This window comes from Corvus moneduloides, chromosome 18 (genome assembly GCF_009650955.1).
Source record: "Corvus moneduloides isolate bCorMon1 chromosome 18, bCorMon1.pri, whole genome shotgun sequence".
NCBI lineage: Eukaryota > Metazoa > Chordata > Aves > Passeriformes > Corvidae > Corvus > Corvus moneduloides.
The window spans coordinates 11737058-11752755 of NC_045493.1; the positions used below are offsets into that span (position 1 = coordinate 11737058).

The following is a 15698-nucleotide window of genomic DNA, read 5'->3' on the forward strand; positions in this document are numbered from 1 at the left end:
TCCATGTCCTGTTCCAAGCTCTGCACTGTTCCTGACATAGAGGATTGGGTTCAGCGCTGCCGGATCTTTCAGTAAAGTACATGGAATATCCACCTTTCTGCAGAGTGCTTTTGCAGCTCAAGTGTCTTTTCTTTGAACACTTGATTTCCTGGAGTGTGGCACGAATTGAACAGCATGGATGAAGAATTTATTATTCTCCAGGGGCAAGAAATAGTGAAATCATGCTGCCTTTTTAGTGGAAGGACTAAATTAAGGCTGCAGTGTGCTTTCTCATCCTTACTGATGAAGGAAACTTTCATACTAAGCTGTTTCACTCTTGATAACACAAGTTAACCAAAAGACTGAGCCTTTTGGAGATGATCTGGATTCTCTTCTAGCTGAGTGTAGTCATCCTCTTTCTTCCAATGAAGATGTATTTTTCTTCTTGTTGCCTAGAGTTTTACTTCCAGTTAGAACAGAGGTAGCCAGGGGACTCTGATTACTTGTCCCGCCTTCATATGCACTGACAGTGACTTTTCTGCACTTTTTGTGTTGGTGCAAGTATCAGGAGAATTATTACAAACTCTTAGAGCAGCAAAGGCACAGAAAATTAAGGAGTTGAAGTGTTGTAACTTTCAAGGTGCTTTACATTTCTGTAAGCAATCCTGTTGGCTTTGCTCTTGTTCTGTAACAATTCAGTAGTAATAATATTGTGCTACCTATCCACCAGCTTCCAGCCAAAAAAACCCTGCAAAATGCCGAAGCTGTCTGGAAGTAATGATTCCTACAGTTCTGGGATTGTGCTTGCCCTGGTTAATAACATGGACAGTATTAACTAGACACAGACTTTCATTAAGCTCAGAAACCTTCAGAGAGCCGATGGTACTGCTGTTCAGAGAGCAGGAACCTCCTCTGCGCTTCCATCAGGAAGGAAAGCAGGAGTGCCTGGGACACTGTTGCATGGAACAGGTCTGAGGGGAGCGTGGGGCTTGGAGGACACGTTGTGACAGCGCAGCTGCTTTTCCAGCCCCTCAGTGGGACAGAGCCAGTTGTGGCACAGAGGAGGTTGCCTGGGCACCCTTGCTTCCAGCAAGAAAAATTGTACTGCTGTTTGCAAAATGCTCTGTGCTCTAATGGCTCACTGCAGCTGGGCTTCCTCCTGCCTGAATCTTGCTGAAGGATGCACCGTTGCTGCTGAAGTTTGGGTTGCAGTGCAGGTATCCACTTAGGGATTATTCACCCCATCCACAAGAGATCCTTGCTGTGAAAAGCCACATCTCTGCCTCTGGCTGTGTAATAGTTAAGGGCTTGCAGCCTAATCGATTGCACTTCCCTTTGTGGCCAGCTTAGGATATTCCTTTTCTTTTTTGTAGTGAGGTTTATACCTTATTGCTGCAAACCGGAATTTTGTTAATCATTAGCAAAAAGGTGGCTTTTTAATTAGAGTGGCATTCAGTGCTTTGACATGGGTGACAGGTATGTGAGATACTGCAGTTCCCTTTCTGCCTCAGCGAAAGACAGAAAAAAATCTGTGTGATCTCACTTGTGACACATGCAGGAGAGAATCCTCTTTCTAAGTGAGCAGAGCTTTTTGCAGTGCTCAGGTTGGGAGTAGGGCCCTGGATAATGGACTGCCAGTCAGGAGAAGGTCTGTTCTTGGTTCTGTTGTGGGCTTGCTGTGAGACCTGGATCAGGTCCCATAACATCTGTCTGCCCTGCCTGTAAAATAGGGGAGCTGCCAAATTGCGACTCGGATTGTGAAGCCTAGTGGATGTGAATAGTGATGTTCTAGGTTGCTTCTATCCCCTCCCATTGTACACTGGTGAAGTGACTTGCATGCCAATGTCTCTGTCAGCTCACAGATTCAAGGAGCCCACCACAATTGCATTTTCATCCATCCCAGGAATGCTGCCTGAATCTGTTTTGCTACAGGGAGGACACTTTGGTAAAGTGTGTCCTGTGGAGCTTGGTTTGGTACCCAGCCCAAATTTGTTAACAGGTTTTTTTTTTGCCTTCATGTCAGTTTGCACAATTAATCCCTGTTTATCTCCTCTTTGGAATGAGGATACTGTAAATGCACATTGAGCTCTTGTATTTCTATGTCTGCCATGTCTTGATCAGTTCTTTCTGATGCTTAAACAGCCGGTGCTGCCTCATACTGCTGTGTGTCTGGTGTGCGGAGAAGCTGGGAAAGAGGACACTGTGGAAGAGGAGGAGAGCAAGTTTAATCTCATGCTAATGGAATGCTCCATTTGTAATGAAATCATACACCCAGGATGCCTTAAGGTGAGTACAAGGATGTGATACACGTTGGAAACAAAAGCTGAATTAGTTATCACCTTAATGTAAAAGTCGTGCACAGAAATTGGGAGGCTTTCAGGTTTTCATTTTTGGACAGATCAGTAAGTGAGCAGAGAGCTGGTGTGAGGAGCAGGGTGAGATCTGTGGCACGCACAGCCCTGACCAGCAGGCAGGGTCCTTGGTGTAAAAAGCATTCCCTGGGAGCAGAGACCTGGCTTTGGACATCCCCTGAGCGTGTGTGCATGCAAAGACCTTATGGATTTGTTTCTTTCTTTTTGCCCCCTGTTTAAGGAAGTGAGGTGTTTCAGTTGGGATGGGGAAGGCGGAGCAATCTGCCTGTACTTCAGCATGAGATATTCCCAAATCCATGTCAGCAGCTTCTTGCTGAGTGCCACGAAGTACAGGTGAGCGATTGGCTGCTCATGTAGGTCCAGGCACAGATGTGCCTTAGGGTGGCAGCTGGCTCTAAAGATGTCAGGAGCAAATGCTGGAGCAGGAGGAGTGCAGCTCTGGAGAGCAGCCTGAGCGAGTGTCAGGCTGCAGGAGTGCTCACCCTTGGCTGACTTGAGTCCTGTGAGCAGCTGTATTCTTTGCTGGTAACAAAAGTGTCATTTTGGGCATATCTTTGCACATTAGCATTTAGAAGCTGCCTTTCTCCAGAGCTGGTTTCTTTCAGCTGATCAGCCATTTCCTGTTGCTGATTTGTTTATGGTTAAAGTGATGTGCCAAAGCAAATGCATTCTGACACACCATGCCCCAGAAAGCAGCGTTTGGGCCCTTCTGGGATGCCTGGGAGGAGAGGTATGTGTATTCCTAATGCAGGCCCGGGGTGCAGCTCTCCTGGCCTTCCATCTCTCCTGAGCTGTACGTGGTGCTGCACCAAGCTCTGTGCTGTCATTTATTAGAGCAGAGCCTTTCCCTGATTCATGGAGCTGGTGCTCAGTTCCTGCCACAGATGGGCTCTGAAAGGGAGCTTTGCTTGTTTGGCTCTGCTTAAAACAAAACTTTGGGGGCTGATGAAGCAGAGGAAGGAGCTGCTCGTTTTAAGAGGTACCTTAATTCTGGCTGCTTTGCTATTCCAACCCTTGCTGGAAGTGCCCTGTTCTCCCCCATCTCTGCCTTTGCAGTGTCCATGGCACCTCAGGGCTGAGTTCAGAGGACAGTTATTGTCTAGTGGCAGCTCAGGTATGGTTTCCTCTCCCCATACTACATTTGGGACTAGTTGCACAGGATATGGGTCAGATCTGTGAAGTCAGGGAAGTGCTGTTTGCTCTCTTACACGTGCGTGGTGTTCTGAGTGCTCTTTTGGTAACTAGGAGCAGCATTGCTTTGGGTGTTCCTGACAATTAAGCACTGGAATATTTACTGTGTGCCTTGTATTTTGATTTCTCAGTGCTTCTGCTGAACTGAAATGGTGGGTAACTGGTGGTGTTTATTTCCTGAGGCAAAAAAGCACTGGTAGGATTTCAGAATCATCTTGGAAGGTGAGATGAGACTACTCAGGGGAACAGCAGAAGGAAAATGGAGCCTCTTCCTTGGATCCTTCCTTGCTCTTTATTCCCAGGTTCCATGATTTCCTGCAAGACACAAATCTCTTGCCACATTTACATGTTGTTGTAGCACTTGAGCCCTGAGGATGGAGCCCATAAATAGCCTTTGATGCAGCCCCAGCCCCAGGGCAGCTGCTTCCGCTGCCCACGAGGGAAAGTCCCTTCCTGTCCCACTTGGGAAATAGCACCATGTGAACTGCTGGTCATCTCCAGCTAAATGTCTGGCAAATGTACTGTTGGGGGAGACTGGAATAAACTGGATCAGTGAAGGGCAGATGTCCTTTCCTGGCTTATTCCCATGTGGAGTGAATTCCCTCCAAATGCATCTCCCAGAGATTGTGGAGTAGTTTGGCACATGCAGAGGGTGATTTGTTCTCCAGGGGAGGTTGGTGGTGGTTTGGACACCATCTTCTTCCAGCTCCCTGATTAGGCTGTACATGTTCTAGGGGGTTTTCTCCTTGAAACAGCAGTGTCAGAGGACCTCTCTGAGGAGTTAAATTAAGGGTGGCTCAGGTGTATCTGTGCCCTGGCTAACTGAGCCTTGAGGGGCTTCTGTGGGGGCCCCTTGCTGGGGAGCCCTGGGTACCAGAGCACCCACAGTGCTGGTGTTGGAGCTGTGCTGGGGACAGCCAGGATGTTCCACGTGCTCAGAAGTGTCACAGGAGCTTCCTGACACCCTCCTTTCCTTGAAAATACCACACCAACACAAATGCTTGTTTTGCTGAACGGGTTTCTTATGAAAATGATCTTGGTGAGAGTTTTGCAAGCGCAGCACTGCTTCCAGAGGGAGCTCATGAGATCTTGGGATGAACACTGCCTTTCATTGTTACAGAGTGTTTGAGTTGAACCAAGAGTGGTGAATTTTTCTTGCTTCATCTCAAGTTGCTGGTACTGCTGGCTAGCATGTCTGAGTGTAGCATCTGATGCTGTTTCTTTTGGGAGAAGGGGTTCCTTTCTCCACTAGGAGCCTGTTCTTTTCCATTTCAGCTGAATGTAGTGATAATGCTGTGAATATTTAGCTGCCTTGTCAGAGCAGCAGGGATACAAAGGCCTTTCCCAGTGCAGCTTCAGCCCAGGTGTGTCTCACTGCTTGTTTCAGTCTGGGCACTGCCAGAATTCATGGCTCTCCCTCAGGAATGCCAGATCAGCATCCCAGGGTTTCCATATCCCTACCAAGCCGAGTCCTCAGCAGCGAGGTCTCGTGCTCAGACTGAATTGCTGACCTCGTGCTGCAGGTAGGTTTCTGTGACGCCTCACGCTGTGCCTCAGACACCCACCTGCTGTTTGCAGCAAACACTTGGAACTGGCTCCCACCCAGCCTGAAAGGCTTGGGACAGATTCAGTGGCAGGTTTGTGTGTGTCTAATTAGTTTGCTTACAGTTCCTCACATCTGTTCAGTTCCTTAAACTTCACAGAAGGGACAGAGCTGTAATGCTTTCCCTTCAGCAGCACTTGTTCTATATTCAGTGCGGGAAATAACTTGTTCCCAACTTGGGCTTCGGCCAGGAATTGTTCCCCTGAGGCAGAGATGTATACAACAGCTCCTGGAGTATCTTACACCTACCATGGGAAAGAAGGTTCAAAGGCACACAGTTGTGATAAAACCAGTATTTAAATTCTGCCCACTTCATTTACTCATTTATTAACTCCAGGAGACTTCCTGAGAGACTGACATGTCATCACTCTCACTGGATGGTGAAACTAGAATGGCTGCTGTCTGGCTCAGGGACTTGAGGAAGCAGTTCCTAAATCCAAGGGCTTGCTCCTGCACAGCCAGTGCCTTTTCCCTGCGCTGGGAGGAGAGGAGGAAATGTTTTCAGAAACATGAAAAATCTGTAGATCCCTGCCCATGCTTGTTCCTGTCTCCTGCAGCCACACTGCTGCTGCCAGTGCCCAGCTGTTGGTCTGGACAGCAGCATGTTTTTGTTGTCTGCAGTAGTAATAAATAAATAAATATTTTTTTTCTTTCCCCCTCCATCCCAAGTTTTGTTTTTTCTGAATATGTAACAAAACCGTTAAGTGGGAGTGTGCCATCAGTGAGTGTGTGTTTGTGTGGAGGGTGTATCTTAGCTCTCCTTTCCATTTGCAGAAATGTCTTGTCTGAAATGCCTGTCTCCTGTTTGGAAAGCACTTCAGGCTCCTGTGTGCAAATCCAGAAACAAGGAGGAGCATTCCAGCTGTGTAGGGCAGGATTGTGCTTTTGCTGGAGTGTAATAAACACTGTGAGCTTGAGTTTCTTTCAGAAAGCAAAATGTCAGTGTTGGAGGTAGTGAAGTCGTCAGCCCTTCTCTCCCTTACACTCACTGGGGATCTGGGGGTGTGAGAAACCCTGGAAATGTCTCCGTGTGTCCAGTCCTGTGAACAAAAGTGCCTGTTCCGAGCTGCCTTGGCAGCCACCATCCCCACTGGCACTTGGGCTGAAGGGCTGCAGGCTGGGACTGCTAGTTCTGATCCTGAAAGAAAAGTATTTTAAGGAACACTTGATTACAGTGCAGGGTGCTGTGCTGCTAGAAATGCCCATGGGATTAATGTATGTGAGAACATGGATGGGAGAACCCTGCCTGCTTGAAGGATCAGGCCGTGCCTCTCTGGGGGACACGGGACTGGGCTTTGCAAAGCCAAGGTGTAGGGGGGTGTTTGGAGATGGTGCAGTCGCAGCCCTGGGTTTGGGAGGTTGCTTTGGGCTGATGGGGTGGTTTTTGTTGTTGTTCTAAGAGCAGAGTGTGAATTGGGATTGTCACTGACCTTCGTGGAAAGCCCAGAGCTGAGCCCTTTGTCAGATGCGTTTGGCCACCGTTCCTTCCCCCTGCCTGCAGCGTTGAGGGGTGGCTGTGCAGCACCCGGGGCTTGCTCAGCACCAGCAGGACGGTGCCTCTGCTCCCCTGGGAGGGCTGCAATCCGTTCCAGAAAACAAGGAGCTGTACAGAATGCCTTGGAATGACCATCACCTTCCTGCAGGCTTGTGCAGCACAGTTGTGAATTGCTGTGTCTCTTCCACAGGTGAAGGAATCGGATGGTGTGGTTAACGATGAGCTGCCGAACTGCTGGGAGTGTCCAAAGTGCAACCATGCAGGGAAAACTGGAAAAGTGAGTTTAATGGGAATAAGTGGTGCTGGAATGAGATACAAAATCTTAAGCATTCCCTCTGGCTTGTAGATAGACTTCAGCCCAATACCAGCTTTTGGTTTTGTGCTTAATTCAGGTTTTGTTCTTAATTACTCATGGTGGGGGATTGAAATAAGGTGATCTTCAGGGTCCCTACCAACCCAAACCATTCCTGGGTTATGTGGTTCATTCCATGATGATTCTGTGTGTTGAAGGAGACAAACTCACAGCTTTCTGTTCTTCAGTAATTTTTGTATTCCTGTACCAGCACTTCACCCAGCACCTGGGGAATATTTAGGTTAGTTCTGTGCACTGCTGCACGTTAATTTTCACAATGAAAATTCCTTAAATTAAAAATTCACAAGCAATTATGCAAAACCTGGAGTGTCTGTTGGAATTAGCGAAACATTATTTCTTTGCAGACTGAGACAGACACTTGCAAGTGTGTAGTTAGAAAAATAACTTCAGGAAAATTAAAACTTTTAACTCCTTACTAATAATTTTGTGTGTTGAAAAGTAATCAACCCACCAGCATTGGAGTGCTGGTGGCAATGTAAAGAGCTGGGAGATGCATAAGGTATAAAGTTGGTTTGTGTTTTGTGTCTCTCTGGCGTACAAGCAAAAGCGCGGACCAGGATTTAAATATGCGTCAAATCTCCCGGGCTCGTTGCTGAAGGAGCAGAAAATTAACAGAGACAACAAGGAAGTGCCAGATGCTGCCAAACGGAAAGGGGACTGTGAGGAGACTCCCAGGCGGAAATCAGAGGAACATTCCAAAAAGGCTCCAGTTGAGTCAATCCTGAGGAGAAAGTCTGACGAAGTGCATCTGTGGAGGAAACGGAAATTCGAGAAATCCCAGGAACCCACGATGAGAAAGCGGGTAAGGCACAACCCCCTTCTCACGGGTCTGCGCAGAGCCTGGGCTGGCTGGGGCTGGTGTCTCTGCTCTCCTGGCTTAGAGCTCATCCCAAATCCCAGATTGTTCCCAGAGGAACCTGCAGTGTTTTACCTTTCTGGTAAAAGCTGCTGGTCTGACAGGACAGTGGCTTGAACAGCCATACTCGAGTTGATGTTCAGAGGCCAGAAACACTGGGCTATGGCTGTTGTTTTATTCAAGGTACTGGAAAACCCACTTTAACTGAAAAGTCTTTACAAGGTGCTCACAGTAGGAACAAGGTGAAAATCAATTTTTCATGGAAACCTTTTCATGTCTCTCCACGTGGTGGCGCCTGGCAGCTGGTTTGGGGCTGTGCCAGCCTGGGAACCCATGGGAGCCTTTGGAAAGGACACCTTGGGGTGGCTGCAGAGAGCAGGAGCTGCTCCCAGCAGTTGTGTAGATAATCTGGCCCTGAACGTAACAGGTGGGGCTCTCAGGCCAGGCAGGGACACTCTGAATTGGTGGATTTCAAAATGTGGTACTTGGGATATGCAGAAATGCTGGTTTGCAGAGGCAGAAATGAGGGCTCAGATTTACTGTGTCTCACAAGTAAGTGGCTGATGGCTGTAAAATCAGAATCTGTGGCTGGAGTGGTGTGGCATGTGCAGCTCACCAGGGGTGGGAGTCAGTCAGTCCTGCAAGGCCAGACAGTGGGAATGCTGCAGGATGGCAGATGGAAGGATTTTGGGCTGCTATGGTGGAGAGAGAGCAGAATTCACAGTACCAGTTCATGCATACCTGCTGCTGGCCATGCTTTCCTTTCCCCATCCCTTTGGACTCCCCCCAGTGAGGAAGGCACTGTGGGTCACCACATTACCACACAACACAACAAATGTGTTTGGGTTTTTTACTTTCTTCCGACAGTTAAAACTTGGAGAAGAAAACAAGCTATCCCATTTACATCTTGAAATTACAGAATCTCTCATGGAAGCCTTTAACTCCAGAATAGTTTAGCTGCACTGTCTCATTTTATATTTTCTGTTCGGGTGTCTCATATTAAAATACAGCAACCAGTTGAGTTTTGATGACCCAGGGAATAAAAGTCTGTTTCAGTACTGATGTTTGGCCCTTCCTGTGTGGTTGAATATTGCCCCTGCCACACAGCACATCCTGGAGTCCCTGCTCCCCCCAGGGAGCCAGGGATGTCCTGGCACACTGCTCCCTTCTCACAGCCTGCCATGATCACGGAATTCCAGTGCCTGGAAGCAGAGCACCCATCAGTGCCCTGTGTGAGGGGTGCTGGAAGCTGCACTTGGGCTGGTGTTGTAATGTTTTTATTCTAACCTGTCATTAACTTACTGTGACCTCTCCCTTTAGAGTATGTTAATTTTAAGGCAGGGTGATCAGTTTTCTCTGCCATGTGCCCCGGGCTGAAACTTGGGAACACAGCCACTGCCTTGATGCAATTAGTTCATTGGGAAAGAGAAAGCACGGGTCCTCTGACACAACAAGTGTGCTCACAGCAGTTGCCTCTCCTTGCCAGTCCAGATCTCCTTATTAGAGCTATTTCATTTTAACAGCTGGTGGCTTCTTTCTTGCTTGTGGTGATCAGATTAGGCTTGAAGCCTTCCCGGGCCTCAGTTTGTGTCTCTCACACAGCCTGATGAATCGGAGGATGAGTGGGAGCCAGTGCAGAGCAGTTTGTTGGGAGCAGGGACCAGGGCAGGAGGAAGGTGCTGGCTGAGCCCTGTGGTGTTACATTCCCTGTTCTGCAGGCATTGGAGGGGATGGCCAGGGTTTGGTTGGGTGGAAAGGAGCATCTAAAGTGTCTAAAAGGGGGCTGTTGGGTGTCCAGCAGCTGGGATGGCAGCTGCTATTCCAGAGGTTTTGGGAATGGCCCTTCTGGCCATGGCGTGAGGGCACTGGGGCAGTGTTTGATGTGGGTGCCCAGTGGGTGTGGCCCGAGCCTGGGTTCCTGTGGCCTCCTGGGGACAAAGCTGTCCATGGCATGCTGCTGATCTTCTCTGTGTAAATGATCGACTTGGAGATGGGAAGGCCCTGGAATGTGCAGGATTCTGCATGGTGAATCAGTACCTTTATCACTCCTGGAGTCCCGTGAGCCAATAGCTGGACTCCTCATCCCTGCTGGCACTTGAACTCGATACCTTTGGCCGGTGGCTTTGCCCCAGTGCTGGGATGGTGCTGGGATGGGTGGGGCCTGGCACTGGCAGGGGGCCCGGCCAGGGCAGGGCTCCTGTGTGGAGCATCCACATGGGAAGCACTGCTGGGAAGTGCTGCTGAGCATGGCCTTGCTCCCACAGTCAGCCCTTGTCTCTTCCTTCCAGCGGCGATCGTGGAAGGCCCCGGATGACCGAACTGCCATGATCAAACCCCTGAGGCGCCTCAAGCAGGAGCCCGAGGATGAGCTGCCAGAAGCACCCCCCAGGTCCAAGGATAGTGACCAGTCTCGGTCAAGCTCGCCCACAGCAGGGCCCAGCACGGAGGGTGCCGAGCCCAGGGACAAGAAGAAGTTCAAGATGAGGAGGAAAAGGCGGCTTCCCAATAAAGAACTGAGCAAGGAGCTCAGCAAAGAGCTTAACCAGGAGATCCAAAAAACCGAGAACAGCCTTGCCAATGAGAACCACCAACCCATCAAATCTGAACCGGAGAGCGAGAACGAGGAACCCAAGCGTGCGTTGAACAACAGCGAGAGACTCCATAGGTTCAGCAAAGGGTTGAACGGGACTCCCCGGGAGCTGAGACACCACCAGCTCATGCCCAGCCTGCGCAGCACCCCCCGGGGAATAGCCCGGCCCCCGCCCTCGCTGTCGCCCCCCAAATGCATCCAGATGGAGCGGCACGTGATCCGGCCACCTCCCATCAGCCCCCCTCCGGACTCGCTCCCCCTGGATGACGGGGCAGCCCACGTGATGCAGAGGGAAGTCTGGATGGCTGTCTTTAGCTACCTCAGTCATAGAGACTTGTGCATCTGTATGAGAGTTTGCAAGACCTGGAACAGATGGTAAGGAGGGCGGGATGTGAAGAATACGAGATGGGCACGGAAGGGCAGCAGGTGATGGAGGCGCAGGTGTTTCCTGGGAGAGGGGTGTGGGCTGTCCCTGGAGCTCTGGTGAGCCCAAGCAGAAGGGGTGACCAGCAGAAGTGGCAGGTCTCACATTGCTTTCTCAGAAACAGCAGTTCCCAGCATTTCTGATGGGAGCTGTGTGTCTCAGCCTCTGCGTCAGCCTGCTGGGCTCCGGAGCAGCCTGTGCTGCAGTCAGACACCGCCGTGTTCCTGCTGCTGGAACGCCAGGCTGGGGCAGTCTCGGTGTCATTCTGCCCCAGGACTTCCTGACTGCCAGCAGGTAGTCAGGAATTTGTGCAGTTCAGCTATTAAATATCTCTTGAGATAGCAAGGATCCCACCCGGTGCTCCTCACCAGGGCTGTGCTGATTGTCCCCCCGTGAGGGTACACGGAGAGCCAGCCTGTTGCCTGTGCTCTGTGCCAGCAGAGCACGTTACAGAGGAATCCTTTGTTGATGGTATTTGCTCACAGCGTGTCCCTTGTGCTCGGTACCGTGTGGCCCTGACACAGCTGTGGCTGCACAGCAGCAGCAGAAGCTTTAGTGCAGATTTACAGGTTTCAGCGACCCCTCAGCGAAGCCTTGTGGCTCTGGTGACTCTTGCCCCGTGTTCCTGCTGTGCACAAGGACGGAGAGACTGGAACAGGCTCCTTTCCAGCAGGCTGGTAACAAAGCGTGCACGAAGTATAGAGGCTGATAATTCAGTGTGAGGTGATGTGTGTGGAGTGTCTCCTCCATGGGCTGCTTGGTGTCACTGAAACCTGCTAAATGGATTTTTACTTAAATGCAGTATTTTCTAACAAAAAAAAAAAATCAAGAAAATGCAGACTCCTGCACACTCATCAGGACTTGGTGGTGTTGTCCATAGAGAACCATAAAGAGCAAAAAGACACATAATCCACATGGATAGGGATAACAAAAACACAGAACAGGAGAGGGAGGATCTGTTTTCCCAAATCCACTGGTTTTAAGTAAGGAAAACACAGGGGAAATGGGGGTATTTATTTAAATCAGACTTCATAGTCAAAATGTAAGGAAGAAGTGGTGACTTGTCTTCAGGCTATAGAATAGATTTTAGTAAGTGCTGGGATGACTTAAAACGGGATCCGAAGTTGTTGACGCTTGTAATTCTGTGGAAATAATTCCATGCTTTATTGCAGGATATATTTGATGGAGAAACTAGAAACTTACATAACATCATGTGAGGTTGTGTTTATCTTTGCAATACTTGGCCTTATTTTTGCAATTTTCAGTTAAATGATGTCGTTTTTCCTACTGTTTAATGACACCTTTTAAAGCCTTACCAAAATTCAAACAAGTGCCAAATTAAGTGCTGTTGGCTTTTTTTCTTTTTGGGTAGGTGCTGTGACAAAAGATTATGGACCAAAATAGATTTAAACCATTGTAAATCCATCACTCCACTTATGCTTAGTGGCATTATTAGGAGACAGCCTGTAACCCTTGATCTTAGCTGGACAAATATATCTAAAAAGCAGCTGAGTTGGCTTATCAACAGACTGCCAGGTAAGTGATGTGTTTTGATCACCAAATCACAAACCAGTTTGTATAACAAACCAGTCTGTATCTAAATTGCAACCTGTGGGGAAAGTCTCCAGGGACTGGGGTGTCCTAGAAGTGGAATAGACTCTCCTAGGAGGGCTGGAGATGTGTAAAACTGAAGCATCAGCGGGTTAAAATGGGCCAAATTATTTTTTGTGACTACTTGGTGTGTTCAGTTAAAATAATTTGAGGCAGGTCTTGGCCAGCAGGTAATGCTGCTGTGGAAAGGGCTGAGGGGACTGGGGGAGGGAGTGGTGTGAAGTTCCAGGTGGTGGGAGAGATGGAGAGCTGGGCAGGAGGAGGCTTCGTGGGGTCCCAGCTGGCTCCGGAGCGCTGGGACCGTGGTCAGAGCAGCCTGGGGGTGCCAGTGGAGGTCACTGGGATGTCTCTGGGAAGGTCACAGTGCTCCAACCTGTTCTGTATCTGCAGGTCTGCGGGACCTGCTGTTATCAGGGTGCTCATGGATAGCAGTGTCGGCACTTTGTAGCTCCAGTTGTCCCTTGCTGCGAACTCTGGACGTGCAGTGGGCAGAAGGACTGAAAGACGCACAAATGAGAGACCTCCTGTCCCCGCCCACGGACAACCGGCCAGGTAAGAGCAGGAGGAGCCCGGGAGCCCGGTCCCACCCCCGGGGCGTGTTTTGTACTTAGCTCCCCTCGGAGCAAATGGGCAGGAGCCCCCACAGCTGAACCTGGTGGGGCTGGGGCCGTGCTGTCCCTCGGGGAGTTGGAGGTAGTGACTTGCAACACTCCTGGCTGGAGCCCCGGGGTGACAGTGATGTTCTCTGGCTGCTGAACCGTCATCTGAGCCACTGTGCTGGTTTTCTGTCTGACTTTCTTCTCTTCAGGCTGCAACGGGTGTACTTTAGAGAGTATGGAAACACTTTCTTCCAGTTCAGGGAAGGAGCAGTTCTGTGGGTCATGCCACATTCGCCCGGATTTCGGCTCAGGTGAAATTTTGAGCAAATCAGATCTGCTTTCTGGCATGCACTGCACAGCCTACTGCTTATTCCCAACTTGTAATTCTGCTGGGCCCCTGCAGTTACTTTCATCCCTTTGTTTTGAAATCAGGAGGTGGCTTTGTCCATGTGCCTGTTCCAAAAATAGACAAGTGTTCCTGCTGATACTCCAAAGCTCCAGACAGGCAAAAGCTCTGAAGTTGACCTAGGGCAGCAGTGTTGTGTGTCACGGTGCATTTCATAGAGGCCTGCAGATGTTGGCAGCACGGGGTGGGGCTCCTGGGAGTGACCTGCTGCCTCTGCCTTGCAGGTCAGATCGACAACCGGAGTAAGCTACGGAACATCGTGGAGCTGCGCCTGGCCGGCCTGGATATCACAGATGCTTCGCTGCGGCTGATCATCAGGCACATGCCCCTGCTCTCCAAACTCAATCTCAGTTACTGTAACCACGTGACAGATCAGTCTATTAACCTGCTGACCGCCGTTGGAACCACCACGCGGGATTCGTTAACGGAAATTAATTTATCAGGTAAGGGATGGGGGAGGGGCACTGCCCGTGGCATCAGAGCTGTGGGGGGGGGGTTTGTCCTGCTCCTGGTGTAACTCCCTGGCAGCAGCTGGACGTGCTGCTGCTGGAAGTGGCCCCGCAGCTGCCATGAGGTGGTGGTGTATCCTCACTCATCCTCCCAGGGGATGTTCCAGTGCTGCTGCTCTGCACATCTGGGCTGCCTGGCTTTATCCCATGGGTTACACAACAGCAGCAGGAATGGGGATGGGCGATGGAGCTGGCGGGGGATTCCTCTGCCGGCACCGCAGGAGGGGCAGAAGGGACTGGCCAAGGTCGGGATAAACCCTCCTGGTGCTGGAGAACAAAGCAATGTTCAGTTCCTCCCCTCTGCTCTCCCCAGACTGCAATAAGGTCACTGATCAGTGCCTGTCTTACTTCAAACGTTGTGGGAACATCTGCCAGATCGACCTGAGGTACTGCAAGCAAGTGACGAAGGAGGGCTGCGAGCAGTTCATAGCGGAGATGTCCGTAAGCGTCCAGTTCGGGCAGGTGGAAGAAAAACTTCTGCAAAAACTGAGTTAGTTAAAGGACTCGTGTAAATACTGGGGCGAGGGGGGGAAGGGACTAAGAACACGTAGGGATTTTATTTTCAATTGGGAACTTGGAATATCAGAAAATGCCGCGATTGGATTTTACAACTCTTGTTGAGGAGAGAACAACGTGAAACTACCCATGTTAAGAATTTCAACTTGTGCCACTAATTCAGTCCACCTGGGATGTCCTGCACTGGCTCTTATGCAAATTCATAAGGCGACTGTTACTGATGATAATTGTTCACACCCTGGAAGAGGACTGAGCTCCAAGAAATACTGTTATTTAAAGTACCACAGCATGTGCTTGGTAGTGTAAATTTGATTTCTGCTTTTCATTTCTTAAGAAAAAAAAAAGTTGGTGTCATTCAAGTGGACCACGCACTGCATTTCTGCCTTCTTAACACGTTTTGTTTTGTTACATCTTACATTATGCAGAACTATTTTTGTACAAAAATTGTTTAAAAATTATTTATGCAATGTTTGAATGCATTACCAGTGTTTCGGTTTTGATTGCCAATTTTTATCTTTACTTATGGTAGGCGAGAACTTAACCTATACTTCGTAGACAGTATCTATCTACAAACGTGCCCAGGTCAGGAAAAGTAGGTTCATACTTTCAACTTAAAGCATGTTTTAATGGAAGTTTATATCCTGCTTTGTATACTTCAGAAGTGACATAAGCATGTTGTGGAAATAAGGTGTAAATTATAGTTGAAGTAAAACACTTTTATCTGTATAGAAATCACCTTTTTCTCAAAATTTTAAAAGAATTCCAATTTCAGCTTTTGCACATAGGAGGGTTTCACTCTGTAGCATGAGCTCTTGTACTCAATATAAAATTAATTTATACAGTGAGTCCAGCAGTAGAATAAATGGTCAAACGTAGTCTCTCTTTCTTTGAAGTGTGAGTTGAGTTCTCATTTAAGGTTTATAACATGGTTATTTCCTGATTGTAAAATTCTGCATTCATAAGTGCCATTGTTGTACGGTGTTGTTTTCGTAGACCTTCCTGATGCAGTTTTACCTTTGTTGAATTTGTATAAACAATTGTACAAAAACAGGCGCTGCCTCTGTGCGTTTCTGTCAGGGCTGAGGGGGAGTGGCTGCAGGGAGTGCTTGGGCTCTAGCCCGTGGCTCTGAGCATTTTCCAGTGCATTGTTACATTCACATCTCCATTCCTCCAG

At 49.0% G+C, this 15698-nt stretch overlaps 1 protein-coding gene across 8 annotated transcripts in view; it reads left to right on the forward strand.

The window, feature by feature from the left end:
- The window catches only part of KDM2B (lysine demethylase 2B), a 113729-nt gene extending 98155 nt beyond the window's left edge, over nucleotides 1-15574 (forward strand). For 5 of the 8 annotated variants that reach the window (XM_032127985.1, XM_032127982.1, XM_032127986.1 and 2 more), the window contains 9 exons: nucleotides 2122-2265; nucleotides 6831-6917; nucleotides 7546-7815; nucleotides 10158-10834; nucleotides 12256-12419; nucleotides 12885-13046; nucleotides 13303-13404; nucleotides 13724-13942; nucleotides 14322-15574. In XM_032127985.1, the coding sequence (XP_031983876.1) occupies nucleotides 2122-2265; nucleotides 6831-6917; nucleotides 7546-7815; nucleotides 10158-10834; nucleotides 12256-12419; nucleotides 12885-13046; nucleotides 13303-13404; nucleotides 13724-13942; nucleotides 14322-14503 (2007 nt within the window). In that variant the 3' untranslated portion in view covers nucleotides 14504-15574. The remainder of the gene's footprint in view (nucleotides 1-2121; nucleotides 2266-6830; nucleotides 6918-7545; nucleotides 7816-10157; nucleotides 10835-12255; nucleotides 12420-12884; nucleotides 13047-13302; nucleotides 13405-13723; nucleotides 13943-14321) is intronic. The other 3 variants (XM_032127983.1, XM_032127987.1, XM_032127990.1) reach the window with 3 other exon arrangements.
- The last annotated feature ends 124 nt before the right edge of the window (nucleotides 15575-15698 follow it).